The following is an 18,057-nucleotide window of genomic DNA, read 5'->3' on the forward strand; positions in this document are numbered from 1 at the left end:
ATTCTGTTTATTACATAAGCTAATTCTTGATATTGACTATCAAGCATTAGGAGGAATTTTTTTTAAATACAAAAAAATATGGTTTACCTCTCTCCCTAGGGTGACATTACATCCATTCCTGAACTTGCTGACTATATTAAAGTTTTCAAGTAAGTGCAAAAGGAGGTGGGTTCCAGATATTAATGTATAAAGTGTTCATGTTATAGTAGTTCATTATTTAGATTGATAGTAAGTTAAGTTGGACTAGTAAATACATTTATAAAAAGATTAGCCAGTTAGATGAACAAGAAATCATGAGAGAAAATGTTTACCAGATAAAATAACAATAGTCATTGTTTTATCTGATAAGCATTCTTTAAAAAGAGAATTGTGACACCTGGATTGCTTTACAGACGCCAGAACATAGCAGTGTGGTGGCGCAGCCTGGGCCCTCAGCTGACCAGCACAGGGTGACCTGCAGCTGCCCAGGTGCTTCCTAGTTTAGAGCTCAGAACTGTATTCATTTGTTCATGCCACGTTTTTTTAAGGTCTCAGTGTTTCTATCCAGCCAGACTCTTAAAACAGTCAAAACCCCGTATGTTCCACAGAATCAGGAGAACTGGGCATTAAGAGACAAGGGGGGAAAGCACTGTAGAATATCTCCTATGTAAAACTTACTGTACGACCAGTTACTTTAGCTGAACATAAACCAGCCCAAAATATGTGACACTGCTGAGGTAGACAAGATTTCAGATGCCTCTCTAGCTGCTCCCTTTATATGCCTGTTAAATGCCTGTGCCTTCAGGGCTGTCCCAGCCTCTTCTGTGTTTGACACTGAAGGAACAAATGAGCGTCACCTTAGGAACCTTAGGAACGTGGCCCTGAGACTGCTGCCCTTCCCCCACTTCCAGGCTTGTTGGATGCACTTGCTACTTCTCCTAGCAGTGGTAGAGGGCGCTCTGCAGTCCTTGTGGAGACCAGTCGTGGGTGGTGACTCTCCCTTTCTTGTCTTAACCTTTCCCCTGAGCTTAGTGACACCGTGGCTTTGAGAAGTGCAGGTTTCTCACCGTCTACTGGCTCAAGGTTGTGGGGTCATCCCAGTCAGCTGAGAAGCCAGCACACATGCAGTGCTCGCAGGTTGCCTGAAAGAGACCAAAGGAATTGTTTCTGCACGTGCAAAACGTGGCCTCAGACTTCCGTGCCTCACACTTGAGCACTGAGACACAGCCCTGAGAGTTACTCAGCATGTTTTTTCCTCTTAACTGTATTTGACACTTAGGCCCAAAAAGCTGACCTTAAAAGGCTACAAGCAGTATTGGTGCACTTTCAAAGACACGTCTATTTCCTGCTATAAGAGCAAAGAAGAGTCGGGAGGCACCCCTGCTCACCAGCTGAACCTGCGAGGTGAGGAAGGTGGCGACCCGGGCTGTCTGTCCGTCTGACAGGAAGTGCCCATCACGGGCTGGGCCGGGTGAGGGGGATGCGTTTCTTTCTTCTTGGGGTACTTTTCCTAATGTTTAGATGTTTTTGAGTCCTTTTCTGTTACGAACATTCAGTTCCTTATCAGTAATTTGCTGTGATCTCTGTGCAGCCTGACTTGAGATACATTCTGTTTGCACTTTTCAAGTTCATCTTCTGTCTGCAGCCTGAAGGACCTGTAGGTTTTCCTCGTTCTGTAGTTTGATTAAAACTTTTCAACAGCTCAGATGAGTTTCTTGCTTCTCTGCCATTACTTGTAACTTGCAGCTCTCTTCTTTGCCTGTGGGGACCAGCTCACATCTTCTTTTTGCTTTAGAGCTTAGGTATGTCTTCTGGCCTATCCTTCCTGTCACTGTCACATTGCTAACCTGTTCACAATATGGCTGAGAGCTGAGGCCTGGGAGGAAGGAGTAAATGTAATCTCTTTCTCATTCCAGCTCTCCGAAGACCTCTCAAAGGAGCACTTTTCTTGTACACTTCTCTAGGAGCCCTAGACTAGAACCCAGGTGGTGAGGATTCTGCTGTGCCTGGGGACAGGCCCGATAGGTGTGGGAAAATAGCCAGTCTGAGCTTCAGTATCTTCCTCTGAAAAATGAGCTTCAGACCATCATTAAGCTCCTTTAGAGACCTGAAACACAGTTTCAGAAGTTCAGTGCTCAGTTTGGAAACTGTCTTATTGCTATTTGTTTCTCAATAAAATAAATTTTTGAAAAAAGTTCAGTGCAACCCCTGAGGGTCTCTGGTTTTCTGTTTCGGTATGTGATCTCCACCCAGGCACTCTCACTGCCGTGACATCAACAGCCAGGAGGGCCGTACCCAGCACAGCTGACGGTGCGGCATGCCCTTGGATCTCCATGGTTACAAGCTAAACAAACCTTCCTTCATAAAGTTTAAAAAAAAGTTCAGTTCCAGTAGTACTCATTGAGCTTCTATGCTGCAAGCTGTCAGACACGGCAGCCCACCCAAGAAAGAGCAGTGCTGTCCTCAGTATGCTTAGAACACGTATGTGGAAGATAAAGGTGACAGTCAGGCCTGGGACGCCATGTAGCTCAGGGCAGAATATTCACATAGCATGTTAGGCTCTGGATCTAATCCTCAGCACTGCAAAAAATAATTGTTACAACTTGGGTAATAAATTAGACTTCAGAAAGTAAGTATAAAGGAGGTAAAAGTACTGCTTAACTTGAGTGAGGGTGGAGAGACTTCCTGGGGGAAAGGAGAGCTGAGTTAAAATCTGAAGAGGACTGAGGGGAGAGCTTACTGTGAGCATGCCCAGGGCATGCAGGAGGTCCTGGACTCGGTCTCCAGCAACACACACACACAACAGAGGAGTTGATAAAGAGGCTTCTAGACAGAAAATGCAGAACATGAAGACTACAGTAGAGATTTAGCGACTGCCATGGGTTCGTGCTGCTAGAACACAGGGCTGCTTCCTTAAACTGAGTCTGACATGCTAACATGACAGAATTAGATGATTAAAGATGGAAGTTTGTCTTGGGTGAGGGAGTGATCCCAGGACATTGGGCCTGCTAAGCAGAGGAGGTCTAAAGTTAGGATTTTTTGAACTGACAGCTATAAACTTTCACTGAAAGATTATAACACAGAAATGACTGGATACATATTTAGGTCAACTATGGGGTGAGAGGTAATTTTAGGACAATGATAGTGATCCAAATTGAGGTCATGGAAAGCTAGGTGTCACTCAGTGGTAGATCCCCTGGTTGGCACACACAAGACCCTGCGTTCATCCCTAGCCTCATGCTTGTCCATGTGAGCGTGTATACATGGACATACGTAAGATTGATAGACTCATATGGAAGCAAGAATGCGGAGGGGCAGATGCAGTGAATGCTGAGGGCAATCAGCCAACAAGACTGGATGGCAGTTTGGAGGAGGCCGGGGAAGACATGTACTAATGGCTTCCCTAATCAAGTAGATGGAGTGATAGATTGGTATATAGAGAAAAAATTGGCTTTGGGGGAGAGATGAGTTTGATTTGGACATTTTAAACTTATGGGGTTCTTATTTGGAACCTGTGTAGACCATTGGAATAGGTCCACATGCTACAGGGATCAGTGTAACTGCAGTTAGAATCCGTGGTGAACAGTCTGAGAAGAGACAGGTAAGGTAGAACCCTACAGAACACCAGGCATAAGGGACAAGGCGAGAAGAGGAGCTTGCTTAAAACACAAACACGAACCACAATAAAATGCCTAGGAAATGCATGGACATAAGATACAGTAGAAACTGGCTTGAAGAGAGAGGCAGAGAACGTGCCTGAGGGGACAGAGGTCACAGGATAGTCTCTGAAGGAATTTGAAGTCAGACTTGCAGCTCAGCTTGCAGAGATAGAGCTGTTGGGTTCACTTGGAGGGAGGTGGCTTGGAATGAAGATAGATGGAGTTCACTGCTCGCTGTGACTCTGCCTGCTTAGTTTTTTCTGAACTTTAAAAGGGGCCTGATTATTTCAGGGCTGTGTACTTTAATCTGCTTGAATAACCAGTGGTAATTGGGTAAAAGATTGTGCATCTTCACACATCTTTAACTTTGCTAGTTAAACTGTTATACAATTTTCATTTGTAAAGCTTCTATAAAAGGATTTATAAACCAAGGTACTTACATGGAGTATCTTAAGAAGAAAACGGGTAAAAATCCTGCAAGTTCACACAGGGGTTGCTTCTAGACAGAATAGAGAACTGCCTTTTACCTCAGTTATGTAATTTATCTACTACCTTCAGTATAAGTACCATACGCTAACCGATTGCGCCACTGGAGCTCCTCTAATACCTTCAATACATTGGTGTGGAGGAGGACCAGTTGACAATTTTAACATTTATTTTTTCTGAATATACTGTTAGCTCATGCTTTATACTCTCTGCCAAGAAACCTTGCTCCAGCACAGAAACCTTGCTCCAGCACAGAGAACAAGGTAGCAAGCCTCGAAGATGACCCTGGGCCGCAGACTTGAGCCCAGACTGTGTGTACCCCTTATGGAGCTCATGCCTGGAGCTCCCCGCCCTGCCCCTGCTGCCTAACGCTGCTGATGGAGCCGCATCCCTCAAATGTTATAGCAAAATTCAACATGTTAAAACCCCACAAAATGATTGCCTTGGGATTTTTTTTTTCCTTTTTTTTTTTAATTTATTTATTTGTTACAGTCTTGGCTTCTCCAGCACTGGGATTATAGGCATGTACCACCCACACCCAGTTTCAGGGCCGGCCTGGCAAGCAGTACTAGTGATTGAACATGGGTCCTTGCACTTGCCAGGCAGGCACTTAGACTATCAAGTTGTCTCCCCTGGCTTGGGATTTCTTAAATTTAAGTACATTACTAATTAATTTTTTTTTTTTTTTTTTTTTTTATTACAGGATGTGAAGTTACCCCAGATGTAAACATTTCAGGCCAAAAGTTTAACATTAAGCTCCTGATTCCAGTTGCAGAGGGCATGAATGAAATCTGGCTTCGTTGTGACAATGTAAGTTTTCCAGCTAAAAGTAAACCTGATCTTTCTGTGCTAAGCCAGTCACCGGTCACCCTTGAACCTCACCCCTGGATCCCCTCCTCTGTGGTCGCAGCAGCCCAGGTGATTTCATGCCTCCATGTTTGTTTTCACTAGGAAAAGCAGTACGCGCACTGGATGGCGGCCTGCAGGTTAGCCTCCAAGGGCAAGACCATGGCAGACAGCTCCTACAGCCTCGAAGTTCAGAATATTCTGTCTTTTCTGAAGATGCAGCATTTAAATCCAGATCCTCAGTTAATACCAGAACAGATCACGACTGATATAAACCCTGAGTGTTTGGTATCTCCTCGGTACCTAAAAAAATACAAGAACAAGCAGGTATTTCATCTCTTTTCTCAATTACTGCTTTCTGCAGATTTGTTTTATTATGCTGGATGTATCTGTTAAATTTTGTTTCCTCTATTAAAAGTTTTAATTTTATATCAGCTGGTTAGACTGTAAGTTAAGAAATACATAGATGTTAGCTTGATTATTTAAAAATCCTTATCTTACTAGGAGAGATAAGAGGGAGGAATAGTTGAAGGTACATTTATTCTAAACTACGTGAGGAAGTCATTCTGTTGACCGGATGTTCTTTTAGATATTTCTGGAAATTGATGGTGGTATTAATGCAAATATGGTATCAAGTACAGTTGGTGTTTCCCAACAGAATTTTTAATACCCATTCTTGGTGTTGAAATTGATTTTCTGACTTCGAAAATAAACCTTATAAGGGTAGAAGCAGTCTATACTCTTCCAAATATTAATGGTTAGAATCTAAGCAAAATTTTGCACAGCATCACAAAGTTTGGCAAATTTTAATTGAAATTCACTGCTTTTGGTGTTTACTTTTTTTAGAATTCCTTTCTGGAAATTAGCACCATAAAAGGTTTGCTATGTAGGAAAATAGTCCCTCAGTACAACATGAAAGTTCCTGCGCAGGGGAATTTGACTTGGGATAGCCCCGTATTTTCTCCACCAATCGTCATTCCATAAAAGGAAGTAACTTCAGTGTGGGCAGGGGGGCAGGGCAGACCTTTAGAGTAAATACTTCATTTTTATCTAGTATTTTTATCTTTGTGAAAAGCTCCAATTAAGTATGCAGAACACTTAATTCCTTAACTTTAAATACAATGTTTATTATGCGCATCTGACGTGAGTTAACTGGAAATGTTCAAAAAGTTTTAATCAGTCAATGTGAGTCTGTAAGTTTCAAGGGTCCTGTATGCTACATGGAAACTGTTTATCTCACAGCCAGGATGTGGGAGTAGTAAGGAATGGAGGAAATGCTGGCCTGGGAGCTTCGTGGAATGCAGATTGTTCAATTAAAAAGGGAACGTGAACAAGAAGTAATTCCATTTCTTACTCCAGTCATTTCATTAAAGGCTTATAAGGAACTTTGTTTCTAAAAGTAAATTCATTTGCCTTCAAAGGCATGGCATCATTTCAGATCTTAGCAGTTTTATGGTTTCAGTATCAGGTATCAGGAAATAATTTCTGTCCCTGAGTTCCCAACTAGACCATCAGGAGAGTCAGGAGAATCTCCCTTGAGAGCGAAGACAGCGTTGAGTGTCCCTGACTGGAGGGCAGTGTGCCGTCCTTGGGAGGGATCCTCCGTGACTCTCTCCATGTGGCGCCCTGCCAAGGGCACACTCCCTTCTCATCCTGCCTTTGCCTGGATGTCCAGGGCATTCCTAGACGGCAGGGCACATCTCACTGCTTGCACCCAGGAGTGCGGATGGCGACGTGCCGGTCATGGATACACGCTCAGGACCTGTGACCTGAGACCTTCTCTGGGTTTAATCTACTGTAGTTCCCCCAAATTATACTGAGTTACCTGAACTTCCTGTGAACTTTTTTGAATGAATATGACTCACACTGAATTTTGTATTTTTAAAGCGTTGTTGGATGGGTTTATCTTTTTTGATTGAAGCTGAAATGGGCTAATCCATTAGTTCACAGCCACAAGTCCTAGGGTAGCGAATGGCATGTCTTTTATTTTTCCTTCCAGGAAAAAGGATGCAAAAAGCAGATGGTAATTGGAAAGTTTGCTTTTCTTGTGTAAATAAAGAACATATGAGCACTGTACATTATGCTGTCAGCCTCTTTAAAAAACAGTGCATGTATCACACTGTTTGACTAAATCTGAGAAGATTTTAAAGGCTTTTGAGTATTAATTATGTTGCTACTAAAATAATTAGCTTTATTCTAACCAGTAAGAACTGGTACACAAAGAGTGGAAAAAGTGTCTGCTCCTTATATTTCCTTCTTAAAATGTCTACCCTTAATTTTAGCAATATTTAAATTAACATTCTACACTGGGTGGAGTTTCTCCTTGCCCTAAATGGACGGTAGTCGCTGCTGCTTCACTTCCATTTCCGTTTTCACATTTACTTTGCCTGGTTTCCACCTAAGTGGCTCTTTGCATGGTTTTGGCTGGATTTCGGTTTGCAGGTTGCCGCAGCTCTTGCTCTGCTTCATTGCCATTTTTCTGATTGCCTCTTTTTTTTTTTTCTTTCCGCTTCCTTTTTCTTTCCTCGCATTGCCATCTACAGCCAGGCTATGTAAGAGATTTGGTAAGTTCTCCATATTTCACCCAAAAAAGAAGACAAATTGAAAAGTTAGAAACCACAGCTACTGCCTTCCCCTGGTGGAAGTAATAATCCCAAAGTAAATTAATTAAGAAATTTTTAGAATTTTCCTGGTGATTGATTTAGACATTTCTAGTAAATTGTGGTGATTTGGAGTACTTGAAGCTCCTACCAGAGACATGTTATTAGGCGCTCAGCCCGCCACGCCTCCTGCTCAGTGTAAGCACAAACGCATTGTGCGCACGCATAGACTTTCTGTACCATAAAGCGGGTGTTAGGGTAGACCAGCAGGACTCAAGTATGGCAGGTTTTTATGTACTCCTAATAGTGTATTTTTGTTTCTTAATATGTGAAAGCTAAAATTAAGAATGTATCATATATATGAGAAATAGAATACATTGATTAAATTCACACACGTAACCTGAGGTCATTCTCATTCCACCTCTGGATCTGAGGTTGTGGTGGTGGGGCACACACTTCTGTCTTTGATGTCTTATCTCGTTGTACCTCGGAGAACAATTCCTGGTGGTAAAGCTGGTGTTCACTGTTCAGATAACAGCACGGATCCTGGAGGCCCATCAGAATGTGGCTCAGATGAGTCTGATTGAAGCCAAGATGAGATTCATTCAAGCTTGGCAGTCACTGCCCGAATTTGGCATCACGCACTTCATCGCGAGGTCAGTGGCCATGGAGGAGTAGCCTTTTGTAAACCTGGAGTTGGGTTTTCACTTCATCTGCTTCATGCAGTTAGAAACTAAACATTCGAAGCACAGCTAGGTACACACACTAACAGCCTATTTTAAGTAAAATTTAAAGACTATTGGGATTTATTTTCTGTACTTTGAGTTTTTATGTTAAAACTCAAAAGTTACATTTTGGTTTTTACTTACATAAGAATTGTGCTTGTATTAGGTGTGGTGGACACATGTCGTATACCAGCACTGTGGGAGACTGAGGCAAGAGGATCATAAGTTCAAATCTACCTTGGACAATTTAGCAAGACATTGTCCCCCAGAAATAAAGGGCTGGGCATGAATGTAGCTCATTGCAAAGGTCTTGGGTTTAGTCCCCAATCCACCACCCCCCAAAAAATTCAGTTTCCACACTTTTCTTTCGGGGTTAGGGAGAACTTTAAAAATAGACCAGTATGTTTTCCCTAAAACATGTTTTTAGGGGCTGGGGAGATGGCTCAGCAGAATAAGCGCTGCCCTGGCAAGCGCAAGGGCCTGAGTTCAATCCCCAGTTCCGCAAAAAAATAAATAAATAAATAAATAAAACATGTTTTTATTTTTTTATTTTTATTTTTTTTATTTTTAAATATTTATTTTTATTTATTACATTTATTTATTGTGTGTGTGTGTGGCCAGCTCAGCCCACCAGGGGGCGGGGCTGGCTGGCATGTGGTGCTGGGGATCGAACCGCAGTCCCTGTGCTTTGCCAAGCTTGTTTCAAGTAGGTGCTTTAGACCACTGAGCCATCTCTCCAGCCCCTAAAACATGTTTTTAAATGCTTGGGTTTTTTCAATATTGTAGGTTCCAGGGGGGCAAAAAAGAAGAACTGATTGGAATTGCATACAACAGATTAATTCGGATGGATGCCGGTACAGGGGACGCTATTAAAACCTGGAGGTTTAGCAACATGAAGCAGTGGAACGTCAACTGGGAGATCAAAATGGTGAGCGGGGCCAGCCTCATCTTATTCTTTTACAAATTAGTTAGAAATAAAAGGCTTTCTAAGACCTGAAGATTATTCTTAGCATTGCTTCTTGGGGTGCAGGCCCTGCTCAGTAAGCCCCACAGCCCTGCTAACTATAGTCTGAGTGCGTACTGATTCGCTTAGAATGCTGCCTGGTCTTTTTAAATCCCCTCCGCTCGTAACAACAGCTTACCGAATGTCCTGTGTGCCACGTAGGATACCAGCTGTTCATATTTATGCCCCCTCTGTCAGTCCTGCCAGTTTTCTGGGGTGACAGGGTACCTGTTTCACGCACAGGACGTGAGTCCATGCCCATCATATAGAGCAGGCTTAGGGCTCAGCCTGAGCTGACTTGGGGCTCTGAGTTTGCAGCTTTCATGCCCCCACTCCCAGTCTTGATGTGCCTGAACTTTAAACCATATTTTATTAATAATTCACTTAAGCTTGTATTATATCATTTCTGAGTAAAAATCCTATTCCTGGCCATATGTGGTAGTATTCCTGTAATCCCAGCTCCTCAGGAGGCTCAGACAGGAGGATCAAAAATTCAAAGCCAGGGCTGGTCATGGTCCCACGCCTGAAATCCCAGCTCTGAGGAGGCTGAGGCAGGATTGTTGCAAATTGGAGACCAGCCTGGGCTACAAAATAAACTCAAGGCCAGCCTGAGCTGTGTAGTGAGACCCTGTCTCGAAAAGACAGAGAAAATGAGGAAGAAGAAGAAAATTCAAGCCAGCCTGGGCAAATTAGCAAGCTTTTTCTTTAAAAAATGGAGATGTAGCTCAGTGGTAGAGAATCCCTGGATTCAGTGTGTAATATGGGCAGGTGGGGGGGTGGGGGGCACATTTTTTAAAATATTCAAACATGATAACTAAAGGTTAAATATTGGAGCAAATATTAAATAAAACACAGGAAGTAGGTTTTCTCCCAGGACTTGGAGAGACATTCTCATTAATTTAATCACCAGGGACATTTGGGAACTTACTGACCTAAGCCCTTGCATTCTCTCACCCTTTTCAGAACTCAAAAAAGAATAGGGGAAAAGGCAGTAGACTTCCCTGTTCCTTCAGATTTAGGAGCATCGTTACTGTAGCATTTTAAGAGTAGTTGTTACTTGAGGACTGACAAGTATTTTGTGACAGGGCAGGCCTGAGCCCACACACAGCTCTGCTGGGTGCAGCCCACCGGAGCTTCACTGGCCTGATTGTGCTTTCCTTGCTCCAGGTCACCGTCGAGTTTGCAGATGAAGTCCGGCTGTCCTTCATTTGTACTGAAGTGGACTGCAAGGTGGTTCATGAGTTCATCGGTGGCTACATATTTCTCTCGACACGTGCAAAAGACCAAAATGAGAGTTTAGATGAAGAGATGTTCTACAAACTTACCAGTGGTTGGGTGTGATTAGAAATACTGTGTAATGAAAACGCCACGGCCATAACGATATTTAACTTTAAAGCTGTTGTTATATGCTGCTTAATAAAGTAAGCTTGAAATTACCATTTTATCATGAAAAACTTATTTGCCTTAACCAGACTGGTTACTATGTGCACTAACTCGCACGATTCTTAATTTGCTCTCGTGACACAACATGTGGACTCCTGAAGGGGGCACGCATTGCCTAGGCCATGAGCTGAGTGGAAGTGGTGGACAGGTCAGGAAGATGTAAAGATCCGTTTACATCACGGATGTAAACGAGCCGGTCTGAGAAACAAGCCATCGACTAAGGGTATCCAGGGCTTAACCTATATGAAGTGTATTTATCATGTTTGATGCATGTGTTTTAATGTATGTTTAATTTGATGTCATGTTTTAAATATCCTACTTCTGGGAGCCGTTAACCCCCCAGTATAAAGTCAGGCATGGAAAAGATGCCTGGTATTTAATAATGTCATTATTTGAAGGAAAGTGCTGTTAGTCTGTTTATGCTTGGTTTTTGTCCTTGAGCAAGCATGTGTGTATACTGTCTTGTGTTTCTGTGTTCATACCAGAATGTGTTACAACACTCTTAGTATTCACCAGCATATTCACTGTCTGCCTAAAATACGCAACTTATGCTTACAACATGAAGTAAAGGTCTATGAAGTATGCATTTTGTGTAACTAATGTACAAACACAAATTTTATAAAATTGTACAGTTTTTTAAAGCTATTCACAACTAGAAAGTGGCTTAAATGTAGCATCCTTGCATTAATTAAATGCTTTTAAGAGATATAATTAATATGCAGTTTTAATATGTGCTAAATTAAAAATGACTTCATTCTGGTTGTGATTTGCCATAATGTCCTTAACTCCCAGTGCCTGGACTGGCCGTGTTCCTTCTGTCGCGCTGTTACAATCTGCATTGGTGCTAGTTGGGAAATTCCTAGCTCACACAGCCCAAGAGGGGCCGGGGCGGAGTGGATACCAGTATTGTCCAATAATCCATGGTTTAAAGACTGTATAAATGCATTTATTTTAAATAAAAGCAAAACCTTTTATTTAATTTTTTTGTGCTTGTCCTTACTCTTTATGTAGCAGTAACTATAGAGATTTGCCCTCGCCTCTTGGAAAGGCTGCACCCTGGGGCACACCAGTGGACTGGGTGTTCTCATAGATGGTTTGACTTAGGCTGATCCTTATTCTACTGCTAAGAAACAATGGTAGTACCTATTAGAAATGTAGTTAGAGTCTCTTTTAAACTTACCCTGTAATTAGAATTTTACTCTTTATAGTTGATTGGTGTGTGTGCCTGCATTTGTTTATGCTTTCTTTGTTTTGAAATGTGATATAAAAAAATACACAAAAAAAATTGAAATGTAAAAAAAAAGAAATGTAGTTAGAAGTAAAAGTTAACACAAGCAGAATTTATTTTATATTACTTTTTTTTTTTAATGTATTTAGTACAGGGTCTCACTACACAGATCAGACTCATAGTGAATCTTCCTATTTTTTAACCTCCCAGTCCCAGGGATTACAGGCGCATGCCACCACTCCCAGTCTCAAATGAGTCTCAGCGTGCCCCAGGTGTGGGACTGGCACTGGCACGGCAGTCTGAGGATAAATCTATTAAACAGCAAAATAATTCTTGGTCCAGAAACTACATTTATTAATTTTCCCTGTGCTGTTGCCCTGCATTCAGGTGAGGTGGATCCTGGACCTTCTCCTTTACCCTTGTGCTGCATCAAGCCAGAGCCTGTCCATTTTTTCTTCTGCAACCTTGCATGCCCACTTGCTGCTGCCTCCACCTGGGTCACCTTTGTGCTGTGCCTTTGGGCTAGAGGAGCCTCTCAAAACGGATGACCTTTAGGCCACGTTGTAGCTGACCTTGCTTCAAAATACAAGGAATCCTCCCCGCTTAAAATGTTCCGACCCATATGCGCTGTGGTCACTTGTGTATTTGAGGCCTTGGCTCCACAGACCCCCTGGTTGTCCTGCAGCCCTGTCCGGGGAGAAGCCCTCTCCTCCCCTACAGAGATTTCAGGATGCCCCAGAGCGCAGCAGAGGCCCGTGGGCTGGAGCTCTGGCCTCTCCTTTGCCCCAGCAGATCACTGTGCTCTGGCCAGAGGGGCCCTGTGTCCCAGACTCCAGGCTCCGATGCCTTCACCCTGGGGCTGTTCTCTGTCTCTGCCCACCTGGCTGTGTCTAGCAGTGGAAAATTCTAGGGCTCAATTTCTTCCTTAGTACCCTTCCCTCTACACTGCCCATCATTAGCAAGGCAGAGGTGGGATAGAGACCTGGATCCCATCTCTCCATCCCTGCAGCCACCCAGGTGTAGGGATCCGCTGGTCTCACTGTGAACTGTTCTACCCAGGAAGACACTATGGCAGGAATGAGAAAGACGAGAAGACAAAAGCTGGGCTAGGTGGTCACTAGTCTGCCTGATGGGCAAGACTAACTCACACAAAAACGATCCTTTATACATTTGCAAAGTTTGTAACACATGACCCAAAGTTGCCTAGCAACTAAACTGGCCTGAACCAGACAGGATGTTTTGCTCAGGACTGAGATAGCTTGTTTGCTTTAGGCACTGAGGCCCAGCCCCACCTACACATTTGATCAATTTTCTAGTTTCCTGGGGCTCCCAACACCTGGGGACCCTATCACTAGAGGTAGACCCTAGACTGCCCCTTCTGGACTCAGGTTCCAGTGGGCATGCAGGCCCAAAACGGGATGTGAACCAGGTACTGCCAACAGTCTGCTGAGTCTGCAAGGTCAAGACCCCCTCTGAGATGCCACAGTGTTAGTCATAATCTTCACTCAATCCAAGGTACTTTCTGCACAGCCCTGAACTACAAAAATCAGGGAGCTGGATTTTGTCAAGGAAAAGCCCCTTGTAGTTCTTAACCGCTATTGCACAAGTCCACAAAGGGACAACAGTGCAGGCTGTACTTTTCTCATTCAGTATACTATGGTTTGAGCTCTCATTTATAGTAAAAGTCTTGGTAAACTTCAGTTATCAACTGATAATGTGGGGTGGGGTCAACCTGGGCTTCTGACCCTTAATTTATCCAGAAAAATGCACAAGGCTAAGTAAAATGTTGAAAGCCCTCCACACTGTGGCTACACTGAATATAATGGTTCCATCATAAAACATTAAGGTATGTTTAATTCAACTTTATTCTTGTCTACTGTAATGCCTCTTATCCTATGCCTTTCATAGACTTTCCCTTTGACAGTAAGGCTGACAGGTGATGCTGCTGGTTTTAGATCAGTTGCCTAAAATATGATACCAGCTTCACCATTTTCATGGCTCAGAAAATAGAAAAGCTGGGCATGATGGTGCACACCTGTAATCCCAAGTGCTCAGGAGACGGAGGCACATGCGGGACAGTCTGAGCAATTTAGCCAGCTTTTTGAGACAGGCTTTCACTATACATTTCAAGCTGGCCTCAAACTCCCAGCGATCCTCGTGCCTCAGCTTCCCAAGTGCTGACATTGTAGGCATGCGCCACCACTCTGTCACTGGCCCATTTTAAAGTAAAATTTTAAAATAAGGGCTGGGGTTGGAGCTCAGCGGTTGAGTGTTTGCCCAGGGCATGCAGAGCCCTGGTTAATCCCAGTACCAAAGGGAGGGGTGGCAGGGCTCTTCAGAGCTTACCGTCCCGTCACCTTCCCATCACTGTCACAACCCTTTGTGCCACAATGTTATCACGGAGTAACCACCTATTCTGAATGCGTAACTCGGCCAGCTGCTGGCTCTGCTCTCATGTATTCCAGAATCATCCACACTGATTCCAAATCGTGTCACCTCCAAAGCACCTTCCAACTAATGTGGTCACCCTGCCTCTCAGTTTTGTGGTTAAGAAAGGCAAGATGAGGTGTGATAGGGGTGAAGGCCTAACAGACAGGGCCACAGTGAGGTCAAGGTTCCAGGTGTCATGAGTTCGCCGTAATTTCCACTCAATCCAAGGTACTTTCTGCACAGCCCTGAACTGCAAAAGCCAGGGAGCTGGACACAGGAGCAGTAGGAAGATGACATTTAGGGGAGAGCTTTGTGCTCTGTCTCTCTGAACTGCCTTGGCTTGGCAGCTCCCGGCGTGGGGGAGGCAGCAGAGACAGGAGGCAGGAAATGGGAAGCGGCAGTCTGGGGAGGGAGAATGAACTTCTCAGGGTGGACCACAGAGCCACAGGAAGCCGGGCAGCCTTATCTGGGGACCTTATTTCCCACCGCGCCAATTCCTCTCTTTTTCTCTGCTTATTTAATAAACAACATGGTTTCCCAAGCTTCGATGTATACATTAAAATTCCCTGTTCGCTTAGCAAACAGTTTTCAGCACACACGCTCCCAGCCAAGTTTGCCCACTGCTTTTTGGGCACGGCCCTGCGCATAACTAAAAATCACGAGCACTTAAAATAATTTGAGACCATTATTTCATGAGATCTAATTATAGTCTCCTGTGACCTCCCTGACCAGGCATTATTTGTACTGCTGCTCAAGAAAGTGGGCCAAGCTCAACGTTAATTAAATTTGTGATTAAAAACAGCACAAGCAACCAGGTTTTAAATCCTATCTGTAGTAGCATGGCTTGTAGATGGGACACAGTAAAGAAGCTATTGCGTAGGAGCATGAACTTCTCATCTCTAAGTTTCGTAAACTTTAAGACCAAGTAAAATTCAACAAAAGACATTTAACGCCCATCCTTGCTAATCAAAATATCTAAACAACCTTGCCTCTGTCTTGCTTGACTATAAATTCAGTTAGGGGGCCGGGGAGATGGCTCAGTAGGATAAGCGCTTGACCGGCAAACGCAAGGATCTGAGTTCAATCCCCGGTTCCGCCAAATAAATAAATAAATAAATAAATAAATAAATAAATAAATTCAGTTACCTCTTAGAAAAATGTTTAGAAGAACACTCCTAAAGAACAACAGGAGAGTGCCCATCTTATCAAATAAATGCAAACTGAACAGAACCACACTGAAAGCACAACACTGGGACAGACAGCCATAGTCCAAAGACAGTCTAGAAATGCTCTGTCTCCAGACACCAGTATCTGAGAGCTGGTGTTGCAGATTGCCCGGAAACATGAGGATTTCCCAGTGAAAGGTACTGGTTGTATCTATGAACCAAGAATTTGTACCACTCCTCATACGTAGGAAGAAGCCCAGCATGGTGGTGCATGCCTGTAATCCCAGCATTTAGGAGGCTGAGGCAAGAGGATGGTTGCAAGTTTGAGGCCAGCCTGGGCTACAAAATGAATTCAAGCCCAGCCTGAACCAAACAGTAAGAGCCTGTTCGTTCCAAAAAGACAAAGAAAAAAAGCATGTAGTTAGTCCAATTCCAATTAAACACTGAAATGTGAATAGCAAAACCATAAAACTTTTTAAACATGACAGCATTTCTAATGGGGAATTTTCACTGGGGAAAGATTTTATGTAAGACAAAAGTAGAAACCAATTACACTAGAATGAGAATTATAAAGATAGTGAAGGGTGAAAGGCCAATCAAAATTGAAAGAAGGACAACTGCCAAAGGATTAGTATCTAGAGTATATACACACGCAGATCAAAAGAAAAATGAACAAGACCCTAAAGTAGGCAGTACACAAAAGCCAAAATGTCTACAACTCTATAAAAATCTGTTCACCTTTACTAGTATTATAGGAAGCAGGATTTTTTTTTTTTTTCATTTGCTGGCGTTAGTCTAATTGGAACAGAACACTTTGAAACATGCTGGCACCATCTGGTAAACTACAGATGTAGCCCGTGGCCCACAGTCACACCACTAAGGTGGACACCTAACCCTGGGGACACTCGTGCCCACCCATGCTTACGGGGGGAAAAGCACAAGAATTCAGAGAGCCCGGGACACGCAGCAGCCAGAAGCCCGCGGGACCCCTCTGTGCTCACGGGGCTGGTGCTGGGCTCCTCAGAGACTGCACGTGTTGAGTCAGATGGAATGATGCAGACGCCAAGTTACAAGATGGGCCTGCAGTGGCCGCCCACAACCAAATGAAGACGCGTGGAGAAGATGCGCCTGTGCGCTAGAGATCCGAAGGATCCAGCCCAGGCCTGGAGCTCACAGCGACGCCCCTTAGGAGGCCGAGGGATCCAAGACCCAAGACCCGGGCATCTGCGCTGGGAGGGGGAGGGGCGGGGCCCTGAGAAGCCAGTCTGCACCGCAGCGGGAAAGGTGGTGCCAGAAGCCGAAGACTGCGCTGAAAGCCAGGTCAGGATGTCCAGGGCAAAGGCAAGGACCCGGCCTCCAAGGATAACTGGCCGCAGCTCGTCCCAGGCAAGTCAGCGGAACCCCTTGCCTCCTTTCTCCTTTTAAGGCATTCTAACGGCAAGTGGGGCTTCCACGCCAGAACCACACTAAGGCAGGCGCTCCCTACTGCAGGTGAAAATGAGTTAACCACTACGCCCAGAAGTGGGTATCTGAAACAGGAAATGATACACCGCAGCCCACTCCTAGAATGCAATCATACAGCAATGGATCAGTTCCACTACGGAGAGGACTGAATCGCAACCTCCTGATAAACCAAAAACTCTCTGCAGAAGACACACGATATGATTTGACATTTAAAACGCGCCAAGATTTTAAACATGAAAACAATGAAGGCGGCACATAGGCTGTACTGCGGGCTCAAAGCTGCAGATTTGGAGACGGAGCGCTGATGATTCTGAGTGACACCGCACTTAATGCACGGTGCTGTGTCTGGACCGAGTCGGGCAGAGGCGGACCTGTGGAGCCAAGTGAGGCCCTGCTAGCAGCGGTCCCCTCTCCAGTGAGCTCCCCTGGCCTTGAGCTCCACGTCTGTCCTACAATTGTTCTTTTTTTTTTTTTTTTTTTTTTTGTGGAACTGGGGATTGAACTCAGGCCCTTGCACTTGCCAGGGAAGTGCTTATTCTACTGAGCCATCTCCCCTATAAATGTCCTAAGAAAAGATAGGGTCAATCGGCTCCAGGAGAATAGCAGCTCTTAAAGGCAAAGCTCTGCGCAGTGTACAAATCACAGCCTCGTGACTCATAAGTAATTGTGAAAACGTCAACAAAAATCTTACAAAACCAGCTCAGCCATGGCCAAGGAGCCCAGGTATTTGACACCTTCTCTTGCAGCCTGGATTACTATCAAAGGTGTCCCGTTACTCAGCCCCAGACTTCTGTAAATGCCAGTTTTCTGAAATACAGATCCTGAAGATGATGGCAATTTTCAAGTTATTTCACACATTTGTGATCTGAAAGAGCTTTATAAATACATGAACTTGCTGGGATAGGCAAGACATGAAATCATTGCTATACAACAGGAAAGCCTTGAAAAGATTTAGAATCTCTTTTGTTTTTAAAAATCTCCCTGCTTCATGTACAAAACACAGTAGTCCCTCACTGTTTAGTGGTTTG

General features: G+C 44.0%; 1 protein-coding gene across 6 annotated transcripts in view; it reads left to right on the forward strand.

Annotated features, from left to right (window-relative positions):
- The window catches only part of Fermt2 (fermitin family member 2), a 94,755-nt gene extending 83,034 nt beyond the window's left edge, over positions 1–11,721 (forward strand). For 2 of the 6 annotated variants that reach the window (XM_023723714.1, XM_023723716.1), the window contains 9 exons: positions 100–149; positions 1,259–1,383; positions 4,828–4,934; positions 5,076–5,297; positions 6,970–6,993; positions 7,514–7,534; positions 8,102–8,226; positions 9,082–9,223; positions 10,466–11,720. In XM_023723714.1, coding sequence (XP_023579482.1) covers positions 100–149; positions 1,259–1,383; positions 4,828–4,934; positions 5,076–5,297; positions 6,970–6,993; positions 7,514–7,534; positions 8,102–8,226; positions 9,082–9,223; positions 10,466–10,639 — 990 coding nt within the window. In that variant the 3' untranslated portion in view covers positions 10,640–11,720. Of the gene's footprint in view, positions 1–99; positions 150–1,258; positions 1,384–4,827; positions 4,935–5,075; positions 5,298–6,969; positions 6,994–7,513; positions 7,535–8,101; positions 8,227–9,081; positions 9,224–10,465 lie in introns of all 6 variants that reach the window. The other 4 variants (XM_023723717.1, XM_004638743.2, XM_004638742.2 and 1 more) reach the window with 3 other exon arrangements.
- Positions 11,722–18,057: the final 6,336 nt, after the last annotated feature.

The sequence above is a fragment of the Octodon degus genome, unplaced genomic scaffold (genome assembly GCF_000260255.1).
Source record: "Octodon degus isolate 3935 unplaced genomic scaffold, OctDeg1.0 scaffold00102, whole genome shotgun sequence".
Classification (NCBI taxonomy): Eukaryota; Metazoa; Chordata; class Mammalia; order Rodentia; family Octodontidae; genus Octodon; species Octodon degus.